General features: G+C 33.2%; 1 protein-coding gene across 1 annotated transcript; it reads right to left on the reverse strand.

Annotated features, from left to right (window-relative positions):
- Positions 1–2,486: 2,486 nt before the first annotated feature.
- LOC137401762 (MFS-type transporter SLC18B1-like) lies at positions 2,487–18,667 on the reverse strand. Its single transcript, XM_068088243.1, has 11 exons — positions 18,363–18,667; positions 17,149–17,222; positions 13,485–13,632; positions 12,514–12,582; positions 12,233–12,320; positions 11,600–11,742; positions 9,680–9,775; positions 9,347–9,450; positions 8,611–8,706; positions 3,532–3,703; positions 2,487–3,129 (listed from the first exon to the last, which is right to left on the reverse strand). The coding sequence occupies exons 1-11, from the start codon at positions 18,645–18,647 to the stop codon at positions 2,899–2,901; spliced, it is 1,506 nt and encodes a 501-aa protein (XP_067944344.1). The 5' UTR covers positions 18,648–18,667; the 3' UTR covers positions 2,487–2,898.
- Positions 18,668–18,849: the final 182 nt, after the last annotated feature.

The raw sequence follows: 18,849 nt of genomic DNA on the forward strand, positions 1-18,849 counted from the left end.
GCTGAGGTACGTCACAAAGCCATTACCGAATACAAGAAACGCCTTCAGCAGGTCTTACGGAGCCAGCTCAATGCCAAGAACCAAGCCATGGCAATAAATACCTACGCACTGCCAGTAATAAGATATCCAGCAGGCATAATAAAGTGGACTGAGGAAGCCATCAAAAAAACAGATATAGCAACTCGTAAACTGCTGACCATGCATGGAGCACTCCACCAAAAATCTGATACTACTAGATTGTATCTTGATAGGAAAGATGGCGGTAGGGGACTCAAAAGTGTACAGCAGACAGTGAAAGAAGAGGAGCAAAGCATCAAAGCATATGCAGCCTCCATGGCCATCTCAGATAAGTTGCTAGCTGAATTTCAATCGGCTGCTCTTACAACGGACCTACGCCCTGATGATGAGGAAATTGACTGGCACACGAAACCTCTTCATGGTGCTTACCACCAACAAATATCTAAGGTTGGCGATCTTCACCAGACATATATGTGGCTGAACAAAGGAAACCTAACGGCCAATACAGAGTCGCTAATCATGGCAGCCCAGGAGCAAGTGCTCTCAACAAGGCAACTCCAAACGAAAATCTATCACACTAGAGACGATCCTAGATGCAGACTGTGCAAAGATGCACCTGAGACTATCCAACACATCATCACTGGATGCAAGCAGCTAGCAGGGAACGCATACACCGAGCGGCATAATCATGTCGCAGGTGTTGTGTATAGAAGTCTATGTGAGGAGTATGGCCTTAATAAACCACAACACTGGTGGGAAGCTCCTGGTAAGGTCAATGAAAATGACCGGGCTAAGATCATCTGGGACTTCTACATCCAAACTGACAAGCATGTCCTGGCAAACCAACCAGATATAGTGGTGGTAGACAAGGAGAACAAGAGGGCTACTATAATAGATATAGCAGTACCCAATGACTACAATATAGCCAGCAAAGAAAAAGAAAAGGTAGAGAAATATCTCCCTCTTGGAGAAGAAATTGAAAAATTCTGGAATGTAAGAACAACTGTAATCCCAGTAGTCATTGGGGCACTGGGCGCAATAACACCAGCGCATAAAATGTGGCTTGCCCAAATACCAACAGCAATCAACTCAGGTGAGTTGCAGAAAAGTGCGCTATTGGGAACAGCTAAGATCTTGAGGCGAGTGCTCAAACTCCCAGGTTTCTGGTAGGAGACCCAAGTTAGAGCAGAATTTACCACCCATATGGGGTATCCGGGGTGAGGAAACAATTTTATATATATATATATATATATAACATATATATATATAAAAAAAAATTGTTTCCTCACCCTGGATACCCCGTATGGGTGGTAAATTCTGCTCTAACTCGGGTCTCCTACCAGAGACCTGGGAGTTTGAGCACTCGCCTCAAGATCTTAGCTGTTCCCAATAGCGCACTTTTCTGCAACTCACCTGAGTTGATTGTTGTTGGTATTTGGGCAAGCCACATTTTATGCGCCGGTGTTAATGCGCCCAGTGCCCCAATGACTACTGGGATTACAGTTGTTCTTACATTCCAGCATTTTTCAATTTCTTCTCCGAGAGGGAGATATTTCTCTACCTTTTCTTTTTCTTTGCTGGCTATATTGTAGTCATTGGATACTGCTATATCTATTATAGTAGCCCTCTTGTTCTCCTTGTCTACCACCACTATATCTGGTTGGTTTGCTAGGACATGCTTGCCAGTTTGGATGTAGAAGTCCCAGAGGATCTTAGCCCGGTCATTTTCATTGACCTTACCAGGAGCTTCCCACCAGTGTTGTGGTTTATATATATATATATATATATATATATATATATATATATATATATATATATATATATATATATATATATATATATATATATATATATATATATATAGATATATATATATACATATCTATATATGTATATATATATCTATATATGCATGTGTATATATTATATGTATGCATATATATATATAATTATTCAAAATTCTTTTTTTCTTTGTTTTATGTATATTTTGCTGATTTTTTTCTTCAAAATAACAGGCAGCTTGGTACTAATAAAATCTAATATGCTGTGTACATTCCCTATAATTTGATCATGAGCTATGCATCAAGAAAATGATGAAAGCATCGTAGCAATTCAACAGCTAATACTCACTGACTACCCTACACAATAAAATATCAGATTGTCTACATTTAGTTTAAAGATAATTGATTTATTAACTTTATTTGAGTTTATTATGATATAAAGTAATGTGCATATATATATAATATAATATATTTAATAATATATATACTTTAATATAACATTTAAAGCTATTAATGCTCATCCTTATGATTTTATATGCATTTTAGTTCTAATAAAAAAGATAGAATCTTTTAGCTATTTTAGTGCTACAAGCTACAGCATTTTAGTGATACGAGCTGTATGCTTTGAATAAATGGCTACAATCAGTTTTTAACAAACATCAAACATTTGGTTATTAGTCACTAGTGTTGTTGTTACAGGCCACCAAGGTCATGTGCCGAAGTTGCCATCAAAATTGTTTAGGCAAGGCTGACTGCCAATGGTTTTTTGTTTAGTATGAATCCGTTTATGTTCCAGTTTATGTAGCTGTATGCATTTTTATCTTGTATGCTTTGAAAAAAGTTACTTTACCAAGAGGATTTATAGATACTTATTTAAAACCATTTGCTGAATGAGGACATGTAGATACATACATAGATCATAACTTACAAATGTGTGATGTATTAATAAGTACAGTAAGTCAATGTGAACCATGCATAAACATAAATATAAAAAGCACGAATGTTGAAAATTTATAAAGTATTTATACAACTTTCTTGATATAATGATAGCCTCACATTATTATAAATATGCTTCAGAATTGAATAATATGTATTACAACTACTCAATGGTTTTAAATTCAGCACCTGGTTGGAGTTGAACTTTAGTATATACTATTGGCTCTTGTAGACAGAGTTTCATTCTCTCTGAACAAGCTTCAGCTATCTGTTCATTTTTCTGTTGTTTGTCGCTTTCGCTTTTGGAATCAGCAGTTGTGTTCTCTTCTATTAAAAGTGCTGAGAGCTGATTGGTGCGCTTAAGGTGTAGTAGATAACTCCCAAAAAGAATTACCTGTAAATAAATTTTAACAGCTACTAGTAATGCTTTAGGCAAACTGTTTTTTGTACTACGAGGTTCTTATTATGAAGGAACTCACATTTAAAAATTGTCCTTTCCAAAACTTGAGAATGTCTCTAATATTATGCAAATCAAATGTAAATGCTTTTAAATGATCATGCTTTGATTAAAACTTAGTTGATTACAAAAACAAACTTTGAGTTACTTATTGTTGTTAAAATTGAGGTTTGGTAAACAATTTTCAATGTCTAAAGGTCTCCGATTTCCAGTCCAAGACCATTTGATTTATCAGAGAAACGAACTACATATTCCATTTGAAAATAGCTTACATGTAGCAATCTTGGGTGTAATAGTTAGTTGACAGCAAAAAACCTGGGATGAACAACTCATACAAACCATTAAAGCAATGATGGATGATATTACAGTTTGAGTCCACTCAAAACCAAAATTGTCTACAACAACTCCAGACAGAATTGGACCCAAAGTGCTGCCTAAACAGAGACCACTGTTCATAAGTCCAGTCAGCAATCCATACGTATGCAGGCTGTCTTCTGGATATCCATTTATACTAAAAAACACAAAAACTGTTTGATTAGCTTATACGACTGCCATGATGACCATTGTTGATGCTTGCACTAACATATTGCGCAATCTCCTGCCCTCTGATTACCACGTCAACATAAAAAATGTATTAGCTAATTCACCAATGATGAAACTGCTCTGCTTGCGTGCTTATTTTTCTTCTCGTTAGAAAATATATACAATATACTTTCTATATTTTATTAGCCTTTGCTCTGCTGCTTTTTATTTGTTTTAAATAGTATGTATTGTTTTTTCAGCCAGATCACTTTTTATTAATATTTTTTCTTGTAAGGCTCTAAGCAGAATAAGTGAACTGAATGTTTTACTGTTTCACTAAGTTTGTCAAAGCCCACACTGATACCAAATCAATTGTTTATCGTGGCCAGTCAGAATATTAACAGGGCTAGTTAAAAATGGCATTCCACAATATTTTGATAATATTAGACAGTCACCGTCAAGCTGATACAAGGATTAACAAACAAATAGTATTCATTCGAGAAGATGTTGCAGAGTCCAACTTTATTTAGTCAAACAGATAACTGGTGCGGATAATAATTTCTTTTCACAATATAGTTTGGTTAGTATTCAATTTGCTTTATTCAATTTAGGGAAGCTCATGGCTTTGCGATTGTTTCCTCTTTAAGGAGCACTAACAAACTTATTAACGTTTTTGCTGCCGTAGACACATTTATGCGTTTTCTATGGTTGAGTGCCGTAGATGCATTTTTGTGACTTTCCCAGCAATTGAATAGTAACTTAATTTTATTATCCGTTGATAACATTACCCACGGTCTTCATGAATTTTATGGTATTGACAGCATTGTCTGAAGATTTCTATAAAAATGGCCTAAAATAATAAAGCGATTTAAAATTTTTGCTTGCGAATTTTCCGACCTAGAAATGAACATTTTTTGTTAAGTACCGCGCGAGTCAGAAAACAGATAATTACTTAAGTTGATGGCATTATAGCCAATTCAGATTAAAATTTTCGTGATTATACAGATGCTTAAAGTAGCAGTGGTAACTTTGATGGCGGTGAGAGTAATAGTTTTGTAAGTGTAAGGAACATTGTGGAGGATCGTTTTAGCTTTGTAGCGATAGTAGCTTCACATAGCTTTATCATTGCACAAAATATACGTAGATACATTGATTTTTTTGCAAAGCAGTGTTGGTTAAAATTTTGGCAAAATAAAATACGTAACAAAAATGTTCTACATAAAGTTTGAAATCGAAAAAAATATTGTATACATATTATGAAGCAATATCGGCAATTTTCGGTAAAATGGCTGGCAGTAGGCCTATGGCTAAACTTGTACATGGACGGCAGTGAAAGGGTTAAGCTACAGAAAATATTTAGTTTTGGCAATAATTGCTGACTAATTCAACTATGGAAGCTCAAAAATGGTATGTGTCTTATGCCATTTGATTTGATAGCTTTTCAAAGTAAATGAAAACTTTTTTTTCATGTGTTCAAAACGCCAACACACTATGTTGGCGTGTTTGCCACATTGTTTGTCAATGATGAATTATGCAGATTGCAAGTCAGTTTTTTAGTTTAGTTTTTTTTCAACCTATTTGGAATAGTATTTCATTTGGTTTATAATTAGTTTACAATATATAGGTTGTTTTCTTTTTTAGAAAGTATTAATAAATTACTAATTAATTTTCAACAACTTTATAAATACTAAATGTTTTGTGCTGTCTGATTTAACAGTTATGCTAGAAAAACAAAAACTCTGTATTCTCAACTGTCAAATCTACATATTCTTTTGCTGGGTGGTTTGATTGAAAGGCTGTTTACCAATAGTTAGTTATTAGTGAGAAAAACAAAAACACCTTTCACCCTTTTTATTCCAAAAATGATTTCCTAAAATTAAGGACTGTATCTGGTGAGATGAAAACACAAAAAAATTTAGGGTTTTGCAAAAGCATTTTACAAATGTAGTTACATAAGAAACATTATCGAAAAGACAAAAGTTGTAAACTTTTTTATTATATTAGTAAGAGTTTCAAAACTTTATTTTTTGGTATTTAAGATATACGTGAAAACCTCTAATTGACCGCCACCTCTATTTGAACGCCACCTCCTATTGACCGCCACTATGAGAAAAGGGTTAAAAGATTGACTGCCACTTTCCAATTGGATGCCTATTCCATTTGACCGCCACTTTAATATTATTTGATCTTTACGGGCCCATAATATCAACTGATCAGTAGAAAAGTGTCCACAAAATCATATTAATAATGAATCAATTATATCTATAACAATTATATTTCTTGTTGTCCAATTCCAAAGCTTTTTGTTTCTTTTTTTGTTAATACTTTGATAGCAACACCATAACAATAACCAATAACGGTCTCAAGCTAGTAGTAGTTCTCTATTAACGCTGTCTTCCTACTTCGAAGTAGCCTACATATAAAATACGGCTTAAAGTTGTGATGGTAGATGAACTTTCAAAGCAACGCTAAAGAAATAATTACTGTCTCAGGCTAATATAGTTCCTTGTTTAACATGGTCCTGATACTTCGAACTACATGTGCATACATAAAAACGGTTTAATTTTGTGAAGGTAGATGCAACTTGGAAGGCAATGTCATATAAATAACTACTAACTGTCTCAGGTTAAGAGTTTATAGTTTAACGACGTCCTAATACTTCGAAGGACTTGCCTATAAAAACCGGTTCGCAAGTTTTGGACCAAATGTTATGTTTAGTGAGAAAACCTTTTACGCGTTGCATTAGTGCTAAATGCAGTGCACGAAAGCTTTGCTCTTCGAAAAAATTGTTTGGACGCTCACATCAACTAGATCAGCAGCGCAGAAGAAAAGTTGAGACCTGAAGATATTGTGGATGGTATTGGACAACTAAATGATGTTAGTTCCATCAGAAGCAAAATCTAGAGCGCAGCTATTTGAGCAAACAATAGAAATATTTTTGTTTTGAAAAAGTTAATTTTTGTTTCTGTATGTAATATAAGTATGGTTCATTTATGTAACTTGCTCATGAATAGCTAATAATCAGCTAATAGATTATCATTATATAACTTATAAACATGCTGATTGATAGCATGTTATTTAATAGCATCTTTGCGGCTATCTTACAACAGCCCACAATGGATCCATGCTCTTAACTCCACTTCTATTCACATAAAAAGCTAGGTTTGGCTGCAGACATATCAGTAAGTCCGATGAGCTTTTATTCAACAATGTTAAACATACAATATAAAGTATGCCTTCAAATTTAGAATAAGATAAAAATTGAAATACCAACAAATTGCAAAGAAGGACACAGGCTATAATATCATCGAAGGTCAATTGCGAGCAATAGATTGCAACTGGTAGAGATATTTCTCGGTTTCTCGATGCACATTTATTAAAAGATCTTTGAAAAGTTAGAGGTAAATTAACAGATTTGTTGCATTCAAAATGTTTAATATCGGTACATCAGAAAAAAAGAGGGAAAAATATAGGCAACATTCGCTTTGCCCATAATAGAGCTAAATGTATTTCTTGAAACTTCTGACGAGCCGTTGGAAAAATAGACCTCTAATTGACCGCCACTATAAGGGAAAGGTTGAAAAATAGAACACCATGGTATTCAATTAAGGGTTTTATGGTATATTATATGTACATTAGTAAACAATATAATTATTATATACACTCAAAATATTTTCGATTTTAGGTCGGCTTTGAATTTTTGAATAGACAAACTGGGTCGCGATCTCAGAAACCATGGTTAAGTCACAAATCACGAAGTTGAGTTATCCGATTTTGAAGCTGCACTAACTGAATTCATAATATTGGTAACGATTTTTTCAACGCATGCATCCGGACCAATCAAAAAGTGAGATTTCTGAATCTGAAGTCAGTTAGACCAATAGAAGTCTTCAACCCTCGGAAAAACCCTCTTAAACTGGTTGCTACGCTAAACAAGAAGTACTGAAAAATTGCGTCAGATGAAAGTAATCAATATTTTTTTGCCGATTTTAATGATAGCTTTGACATTTTGGCCACTTTTAATGAGTACTTTAGTATTTCAACTGATGCCAAAAGCATAAAAAGCAAATGGAATAACAATAATATATTTCTAACGATTCTTATAAAGTTATTATAAGATTTAATTATAAGAATAATTGTTCGATTTTATCAGATTATTATAAGATTTATTACCAAAAGAACTATTTGAATTTACAAGATCAGAGTAAATAGTGTTAGACAGTGTGCGATATGTTGCTGTTATTAATTTTTTTAAGGTTTTTTTGGTGACACTACAGCTGTGCCCAAAATCGCTATACTGCCCAGCCATTTTTAATGTCTGCAAAATTAAAAATGCGCAATACGTTTTCTGATAGATATACAGCTATTTCTATGACTGCCAGCTAAAGTGTGTTTAGATTTTTAAATTCAGCATAATTTTTGTATATAAATATATAAATGTAGATAAATATCACAACTTGTTGATATTGACTGCAATGACATTTGGAAATGTAAGCATAATTGTGCGTTGGTTTTCGTTTCTCAAACTTTAATACCAGTTTTCTCAGAACTATGTTATGGCACAAATGGTGAACGTGCATTCAGTATATTGACCATAAAATCTGCTGTAATTAAGCTAGAATCAAAATCTTCTTTGCAAAATGACTGTGAGAATTTTCTCCTTCCGCTAGTTTAGATAACTCCAAGTTTCACGCACCCGACTTAACCATGGTTTCTGAGGTCATGACTCAATTTATTATTGTAAAAAGAGTAACTATATATTTAAGCAGAAATTAGTCTTCGAAAACTCTGTTATTAATATTAGTATATGGAAAGAACTAGAAAAACTTCTAAAACTCAAGCTAGTAAAAAGTTTCTTAAGGAATCAAGTAAATACGACAGATGATAGGCTCTTACCGAGCAAGACGAAGGGCAACAGAGAAAGGAAGGATGTATAGAAAGCTTCCAGCTAAAGACACTATTCCCACTGCTACGGTTGTCATCATGAAATACCTAAAGTAAACATGTAACCTTTTACATACCTGAGTAAACAACTCATGCTTGATTTACTGATTTTTTAATCATATTCTTTATAATTTTAAATCTTTATGCTTGTGAAAGGATTTAATATTTTAAATTAATGTTTTGACAGTATATACCTGACATAGAGCAATTTTTAAATACATATTAAAAAAAGCCGATGTTTGAATCGTTAAATCGAAAGTTTTTTTCAAAATTTGCAAAAGATATGCACTTGTTAGATTTTATTAACTGTAAATTTAATTAATTCATCACACCTATGACAACTTCATCACATCTATGACAAGTTCATCACTTATATGACAAACTCATCTATAAAAAACTCATCATATCTATACAAAAATCCTCACCTATGACAAACTCATCACATAATTTTTATATAGCAGACTCATTACGTCTATGCTCGGTAGTTTACCAATCTAACTTTTTCCTCCATCCTTAATATCAATATAAATATTGTCTTTAGGTACAAAATAGAATCTTGATTTTAAGTGTCATAATTAATATTTTTCGTATTTTTCAAACAGAAAATAGCAAAACTTTAAGCTTTTGACTAAGAATAATCTTATAAGACCTCATAAAACTAAAAATGTTTACAAAATTGAATACTAACCGTTTGCCAGCAAATAAGTAGCTTATAGGTGGAGATGGCAGCACAAATACGCAAATAGGAATAAAAGCTATCCATGTCACCAACAATACATATGCCGCATAGTTCTACAATGAATAAAATGAAAAGGAGTTTTAATGCAGAAATGCTCATATTAATGCTTAAATCACACCTTAAAAATTTTAATCTAGTGCTACACACTAACTATGCAAAAATTTCAAATTCAATTCATTTCACACGCTTAAGCTCCCTTCAGCTCCACGCTGTTCATTGTTGTTTGTTGTGTCGTTACTTTTAATGCTTTATGACGGAGATTCATGTGAACACTTGACATACCTTGTTGACTAACTTTGTGACAGCTGTCATACCACCAATACATAGTAGTGACCATATACCATAGAGTACACCGACGGTAGTTGGAGATGTACCAAACTGTAATATAGACACAGCACTTATAGTTGCTTTAGTCAAACTACTTGATAATAATTGGTAATTGATATCTGTAACTATCCACTTTTTAGTGAAAGGCATGAAGGAGCACAAGCAGAATGTGTCGCATCTCATAGCTGTCGCAATATTTTTAAAAGACTATAGCTATCAAATTGAGTGAAACCATTTATAACACTTTAAACAAGTAAATATTTTTGAAAAACCAGACCGAACTAGGTCATTGGCTATTCAAGATTGATGGCATTCCGATAATCAGAAAAAAGCATGATTTAAATGATCATGCTAGAAGAAAAGGTGGCAGTTCAAGATCATGTCATGGTTTGATGCTCATACTTTGAGCAATGCCAGCCATAGTATTTTAAGACCGGTGTAAACTATTAGCTGCTATGACGTCATTTTGCGATGAGTGGCCAACGTAATGGTTACTAGCAACGATGCGATGGACTTTTAACATGTTGAGCTTAGAGGCCAATGATCACAACTGTTAAGCCTGGTTCCCATGTACATCGCAAAGCACCAGCGACAGACAACACCGCAGGCTATTAGCGGTGAAATGGGAACATACGCGCCGGGAACAGCATCTTGTTTGACTGCTTGTTGACCGCGTCAGATCCAATTTCAACAGTTGTGGAGACTGGTCTTAATTCATATTCACAAGCGTGGCATGAATTGCATAATCAGATAACTGAAAGATAACAAAATGACCGGTGATATCTCGTAAGCAATTTCGTAATTGGTTGTTGTTGTTGACAAGCAAACACCTACAGCTAATCACTCATAGTGTGTACACCTTATGGTTGGTGATGACTGTGAAAACAGCTAATCGTTGCAGTCCATCACACAGATAAACGTTGATTTGAGCGATAGCGTGCAAACTGCGTGCAAGGGCCTTTATGCTAGACATGATTTCACAAAAGTCTCTATGTGCCAAAGTGAAATTCTAATATTTGAAGGTCAAAAATCGGCGAAAATCACATGAACAAGCCAGTAACAAGGCTAGTAAAATTGACTGAGTAGTAGATTGGTGGAACGTCACAACTGAAGACCTTAAAATTGATATTGTTGAAAGATAGGCTATTCTTTAGTCATTACCATATATAAATGTTGAGCGAGTCTGTATTTACACAGCTACAATATTTAGCTAGCAAAGCGGTTCTTTGATCTTACACTTATACAACACTTTAAATAAGATGTAAATAGATTATGGCCTATTTTGGCAAGAGCGGTTACTATGCTGCTACTTTTTGAGATCAGATGACAATGCAAATGCAAGGCATTATTGGTTAAATAAAACTTTTATTGTAATAATATTTATGAAAGATATCAGGAATGACTAGCCAGCCATGTTTTTTGCTTTATACAGTGAAATATGATTAGGAAACTATTGTTAAAATTTTTTGTATCATTGTATTAAAAAAGTATTTGTTGCTGTCTAGTCATTAATAAAAATGATTTTAAAAATAATTTCAGCTGTTGGAATTCCCAAAAGCTTTATCTTTTTCTTTTAAAAGCATTACACTAACTTTATGTTTACGCAGTGAAAAGGCTCTAAACACGCTCTAGTTTTCATCTAAAACTTTTCATGCCCAAAATAATTTAGCAATATGTTTTAGACTGCACATTTATATAAAGTTTATAAGTAGATAAAGCTCTTGAAACTAAAATGAGGAGACTCACAAATGTAAGAGTTTTGATAAACTTAAATCTGACAAGGACTTACACGAACAAATAAATCACAGCATCTAACTGGCTAAAAATAGAAAAACAAGACTGAGCCATTTACATACAGGTTTTGTAGTCACTTACAGATATATAATAAAATGTTGTGAGCTCAGTGGTTCGGCTTGCTTCGGATAGCTTTATTGTAGTCCAGTTGAGAAACATTATAAACAGTCCAGGAATCATGAAGAATGATAAAAAGTTTTTACTTGAACTCCTGTTTTTATCTTCTGTAGAAAGAGTAAATGTAGAAGATCTTAAAAATTGAAGTGGGACAAATAAATATGCGGAAGCACCCAAATGGCTTGAAAAATTTATTGTAAATTTTAATCCAGCAAGCATAATATTGTGCTTACCAGATGTGAAATTCTAATCAAAAAATGCTACTTGCTTATATAACGCCTATGAAATGATTTGTAAATGAATTATTTCGTCATTATATTTGTCTCAAAAGCCATTTTATTAGGTTACCTATTTTTTTAAACTATAGCAGGTAAAATTTCTATCTCCGATGCTTAATGAGATATCACATTTATTTAGCTAGTAAACTAGCTCAACTGGAATGATTTGGTATATTAGAGGTGAATCAATAGTCTTATTCTATACTCGAGTGAAAGTAAGGTGACTTTCTAAATCAAGAACTGTATTAGTGGTAATATGATATAAGCTGAAGACAAAAATATTTATAGCCGCAAGCAATCAAGTATGATTTTCACTCACCAACTTTAGGAACAATGCAGCAGAATACAGGAAGTAGAATCAACAGACAGGCTCCAGAAATACAGAACATGTAAGTGTAGCCTACAAACTAAAACAGAAATTAGTTGTTCATCACTTGTTGCAATGTTCATGATAGTTATTTACTGGTTTATTAATACAAAGCAGATGCTGAGTTTGGTGTAGTTCAATCACTGAAAACCTTTCACAAAGGTGATAAGGTCAAACAAAGAGCTTCTGATGGTGCCATGTCATAATTAGGTTATGCAGTTATTTAGACTTACTTGATAAAGAAAAGCACCTACAGCAGGTCCCAGGGCATATCCAACCATATTTCCTGTTTCCACGAAAGCCTACAAACAGATGACTTAAAGATGATGAGACGATCAGTTATGAGGTGCCTTTAGGTGATCAGAGGTAGCTTATAACCATGAGTCTGACAGACCATCACCAAGCTGAGAAATAGTTGGTAAACTGATTAGGTACTTCACGTGACTCTACTGCTGGGTTATGAGGTTGCTAAGGTCAATGCCAAAGGGACTTTATAGCCAAATGAAAAGTTCCCCTTTAATGGTTTTTTATAAAATCTTTTATAAGTCTCATAATAAAATTATTTCATTAATCAAAAATGAATCAAACCCTTAAATGAACCAGCAGGTATCAATAGCTGGTCAGAGCAATAGTAATTACTACTGTTGTAAAATGATTCATTTAAAATTTCTACTGTGAACTTTATTATACAAAAATGTAGTTTTATGGCTCATGGTATTTACTACTGCTTCAACAAAATATATTATATATTTTTATCAAAGGTTTCAAATTTTTTACAGCTCTCCTAATTTATTAGTTAAAAAATCAAAGGTCAATAGGAACAAATATATTAGCGGTTGGCTAATATATTAGTCTTTGGAGTAAAATAAGCTGACTACGGGGAAAAGCAAGGCATCACAATAAGATGAATAATTATTCCTCAAAAGTTTCATATTCAAAATGAATTACAAATTTTTCAACTTATTGACACATATAGGTACTACAAGAATATATTCCTTATTAGTAAATCTTTTTGACTAAGTTCAAGCATAACAAACCTCTTATTAACATAAAAAAACATTTATAAAAAAGAACAATAAAAATTAAAATAGTAAATACGGGTAGTTTTTAGACAATTTACTCAAAGATAAAAGCAAGTAAACTCTACCAAAGTATAGTTGAAACTGTTGGTAGATACATATTGCTACATATGTGTATTTCTCACCACAATAGTGGGTGAATCGTAGCCTGAGGCCTTCATTAATAGGCTAGTTCCTGAGACGTTCAAGATAGCGGATCCTATACCAGCCACACATCTGATAGCTAAGCAGCTAATGAAAAAGATACTTGTGGAGTTGATTGAGCTGGTAATCCTATAATATAATTATTACCTAACAGTGTTAAATTGTGCTTAAACTTGGGTGGATAACCCTCAAACTTTGCAGTACCAGAAACTTTAAAGAAAAATGAATGATAACTCTTCTCGGTAAAGAGTGAAAGTTTTTGTATTAAATTGAGTGCACACTAATAATTAATAATATTAATTAATAATAACACTAATAATTTGGGCAAACTCATAATTTAGTAATCGGGTGGATTTGTCTAAATCTCAATCAGCTGAAAAATTGACTGAATTGACTTAAAATGGTTTCAACTTGAACTGCTGTTTAAACTTGCCAAAATTGCAACCATGTGTACATTTGCTCAACCAATCATATCATACCACTCAGTTGCCCAACCAATCATATCATACCACTCAGTTGCCCAACCAATCATAGCAATATGAGTACAGTTCAATTATATCTTACAGAGCAAGCTAGTGTGTGCTCATCTTTGCTACAATGAGAATCTGTTTTTTTCTTGATCTCTGACCATGGTGTCAGTCTGTTTGTCCATCAGAAGTTGCAAAGTAAGATTGTATTATGCAAGAATGATGTAGGATTGACTTTCACGAATGTAGATCGACGCGAACATCTGCGATACAGCACTTTCAAATTGCTGTATTGCTGTATTGCTGTGTGCACGCTTATTCACTGCGTTTCATCAGCTTTTGATGATTTCGCATGGTACACTAGACTGTCAGGGTACTCACCAACCAATAAGAATAGGTAAACACATTTGTGGGCATGGAATATTGGCATGTTCCTATAGATCTGTCAAAACAAACTGTCTGCATCGAAAAAACAGCTATAAGCTGACGTCTTATTGGCTAGGGTAAGTGATTACAGGCAGACTACAAGTAAATTACATTCAACGTAAGTGCTGGCATTGTACTAGTTACTAAGCATTTTGTTTGCATTTTAAAAATACTGACTTTTAGAAATTGACTCATAACAGCTCGTAGATATCCTTTGTGTATAAGTTTTAAATGTGTTGCTATGTATGCGTTCACACATACTAGTCATGCATTTTGAATTCAGCTAGCACCTGCGAGTTTGCGTCAATCACAGTAATATTCGTAGAAAGTGAAGTTCTGTGAACAGCATCTTGTATGCTTCTAGATGCAGGCGCTAAAACAAATACTGAATAATGGTAAAGTTGCAGTGCACATTTCAAGCAAAACAGTATACCAGGTACTACTGCGTGGTAATAATTAGTCCTACCCACAGTGCTACGTGAGCCACTGACTATGGTGTTTTGAACTAGATTTATTTGACATACAGTGGTAGTCTAAAACATAGAGATAGTTGGCAATTACTTGTATCATCATAGATATTAATCTTCACCTTACTTATATTCTATAATACCCAATTAAGACTTTAATCTGACCAAAAGAATTTCTGCGGGAATTCGCAAGCTCGGCTAAATGATTTATTGCAAAGTCACTTCGTCTTGGTTAAAAGTGTAAGATATGTTTAATGTTTACAGACTTCTATTAACTGGGTCAAATCTCATTGAATGTTACTACGGTATTATTTAAACAGCCTTAATCTGAAAGTTATCTTGTAGAAAATTACGCGTCTCAAAACTGTTTACTCAAAATAATTAACAAGAAAGCTTATGATTTTTTTGCTAATCCGCTATTCAACCTAAATAGAATTTTAACTACTAAAAAGTTATACAATTACAAAGTACTGGTAAAACCACGCAACACATTTTATAAAACAAACCAAAACAGGACGATAAGACATTTAACTACTCGTCAAACACGCATAAACCTAAAAATACCATTGCTTAAATCAAAAGCTGATCAATGTTGTTTGGATTATCAGGAGTCATTGCTATGGAATCTACTACCGGTTACACTGTGTTAAATTGTAAATGCTAATTCTTTCAAAAATGAACTGAAGCGCTATCTCAAACAGCCAGACTAGACTAAACTAACTAGACAGACTTCTGCTGACTCTACTTTCAGGTTCCGCGCCTTGATTAGCCTTGCTATTGCACACAGGAACCTCATCATCACCTTCCCTGGAATGACATTTTTTATTTTTTTATTTTTTTTGTTCTTTTATAGTGTAAGAAACACTCTTCATATTATTTTCTGTAGTTATATTATAGATGAAAATAAACAAACAAACAAACTTTCACTGCTGACCTGTTATTAGTCTTTTAGTGAAACAAAGTGATGAGATATTTACTATGTGTCTGAGAACATCGACCGACCTAAACTGACAATTGAAATTCCATGGAAAATGAATTCATCACTCTTTTGCGCATTAGTACTTCCTAGCTTGTTCTATGCAAAATATAATACTGTGTACATATTTTATAGCCATTTTTTTAAATACAATTTTATATGTGTAACTGCTACATTAAAAATTCTTTGGACAAAGGATAGCAACACATGTACATGTTATTTTTCTTAGCAACCAATTACAGGTTATTGTAAAAGTGAAAGCATTGTAATTAGAAATGATGAAATATTTAAAAAAAAGAGACTTCAGTAGAATTATAACATAAATAAAACTGCCTTTTGATTATTAGGCTAATGAAAGTTCTGTCAAAAGGCTATTAAAGACTAAAGACAAGTGAGCGTAGCACGGTAAAACTCCCATAGCCAACTTTATAAGCGTTACGATACATATGATATTTTACCATCCATATGAATGATATTAGAGCAGGCAGATTCCTTTTTTTGGAAAAAAAACTGATAATGTGTCACTGTTAATCAATTTGAATTTCAGTTAGAAATGATGTAATATTTCAGATCAAAAATGGTACCTAACCAGGGTTACTACAGAAATTAAATTAACTTCTGATCACTAAGCTGATGCGAATTCTGTCAGAAATTTATTAAAGAATAAAGAAATGGGAGAAAATCATGGTAAAGCAAACAAAGTCTAATTTATGAATGAATGATTTTAAATAGTATGTAAGAATGACAATGAAGCAGACAGATTACACTTTGGCAAAAAGGTCCTATATGTGACTTTGACTTTCATGATAATAGTGCAAAAATAAGCCAAACATTCTGATATGCATTTGATAAAGTTCCTTAAAAGATGTTATAATTTAGAGAGGACTAAAAGCCCATCAGATTGCAAGTGGAGCTTTTGAATAAACAGACAGCAACGACATGAAATACTGTTTTATAAATAAGTGCCAAAGTTAACTCTAACTAAACTTTTACATATACTAGGTATATGTCGCAAGATATTCCACAAAATCTAAAAATAAAGCATGATAGCTTTATCAAAAATGTATTAGTAAAACAACTGATAGAAAAGTTATCTAAAAGCATTCTTTGTCTTTTGGCTTTTATTAACATTTAATTAAAGGTGCCCTAAAATGAATATATCACTAGATGACTAGGAAGCAAGCGAATAAAAATTCTTGTCTAGAGGCAGCAAAGGTTCACCTTTTAGTACTCTACCAAATATTTCACGATTATATTCATGAGCAGTTACTCTATTTGCAAAAAAATCAAATGAGTATTTGAGACTTACCCGAAAAAGATGCACGCTGTCCCAGCCGCAGTCACACCTATGGCGCACAGTTTCTTTGGGTGGCATCTACTAAACTGAAAAAGCAATTCAAAACATCTTCAAATAATAACTTTACTGCTATAATCATACAAAATTGTTCATGTAAAATCATTTTTACTATTCATTCACAGTCATTTGTGAATAAAGGAACCGTAGCTGCTACCATACTGCGTAAGGTAATCAACCCTATTTAACAAGTCGTAAACTAAAAACATCATAGATTATAACTACCCACACAAAAAGTAAGGTTTTCTGTTAAAGCTCAACTACATTGAGCAGCACCGGTGCAAATGCTGTTGAGTTCAAGTCAACAGAAATTTAACAAGCTTAAATATTTTATTTGCACCCCTGTATTTTTCACTATTCTTGTATTTGTGAAACCCTATTAACTAACAGTCTAATAAGTATTTTTGATGTTCTGTCCACTATAAACAAAGCCTATATCTGAAATAATTTTTTAGAGTTCAGATATGTAGCTACACCTAATCTAAGAGTACATATAAAATCGTAATACTCAAAATAAATATGTTAGTTTAGCGCTAAATTAGTTGAGTTCTGCACTAAATTCCTTATCATTTTGTAGCAGTGAATGAAGTCAATCAATCTGAAGGTTTAAACTGTTGCAAAAAGGATGAAATATTCACAGGTAAAGTTTTATTTGGCTTGTTTTGTAGTAGTATTAAACCCAAATGGTAATTACCCTTAAGCAGGTAATACTCTGACTCAAATTTTTGTGTTCATTTCATAGCATTTAGAAAGCAATTTTGGCCTTATATTTGTTCACTTTCTAAGATCAGATTCACAGGTATTCTGTTTGGATATCAGACTACAATGAATTATTAGTTTAAGTCTTTTTGTGACTCAACTTACTCTGCAAATGATAAACTGACTTAATCACTAAGCTTTCTTATATAATGCGCGAATTGACTAACTTAACTTAATAAGTCCTGAAATATGTTGACATTTGAATCTTTCAACTAGTTTTATGTTATTTTAATCGGTTAAATTAACAATATATTTTTACTCAGTTTTTTGTATGTTTTGAACAATAACAAAATTTGTCTAATACAAAGTTAGTTATTGTTTCATACAATAACTATTTCCTATACAAATATTTCCAGTGTGTTTATGTAAACAATAATTGGGTTTTGTAAACTCATTCCAAAGTAACTTACCATTGATCCAGCGATTGGAGCTGTTACAAATCTAGCAAAATCGAATGCTGAGAAGACGACTCCAACCTCCGTTAGTAGCAAACCTTTGTTAAAAGCGACATCGGGGAAAAATGGAACAAGAAGAGTGTCGATGCAAAATGACAAAAATATCAAAGCTATAATAATTACAAGCATAGAGTTATGTTTATCTCTAACTGGTGGTAATTCTTCAGTTGAACCAGATTCAGTAATTTCAGTAAAGAGTCTTTCATATTCCTCCGTGTTATCTGCATCGTCTCTTTCCATATTGAGCTAGTGAGCAAATGAAGACCCTACTTTATGTTAGTTACTTCATGGTTAGAACTAGTGGTCATGCGGTTAATGAGCGTTAAGACTTCGTATGACTTATTGACCTGTACTTTGACACGGCGGCTGATTTATGTTCTTCACGATAGGTAAAATTATAGCTTAGAAAAGTTGCTAGCAACAGCTGTAAGAGCCTTGAACA

Source organism: Watersipora subatra, chromosome 8 (genome assembly GCF_963576615.1).
Source record: "Watersipora subatra chromosome 8, tzWatSuba1.1, whole genome shotgun sequence".
Taxonomy (NCBI): domain Eukaryota; kingdom Metazoa; phylum Bryozoa; class Gymnolaemata; order Cheilostomatida; family Watersiporidae; genus Watersipora; species Watersipora subatra.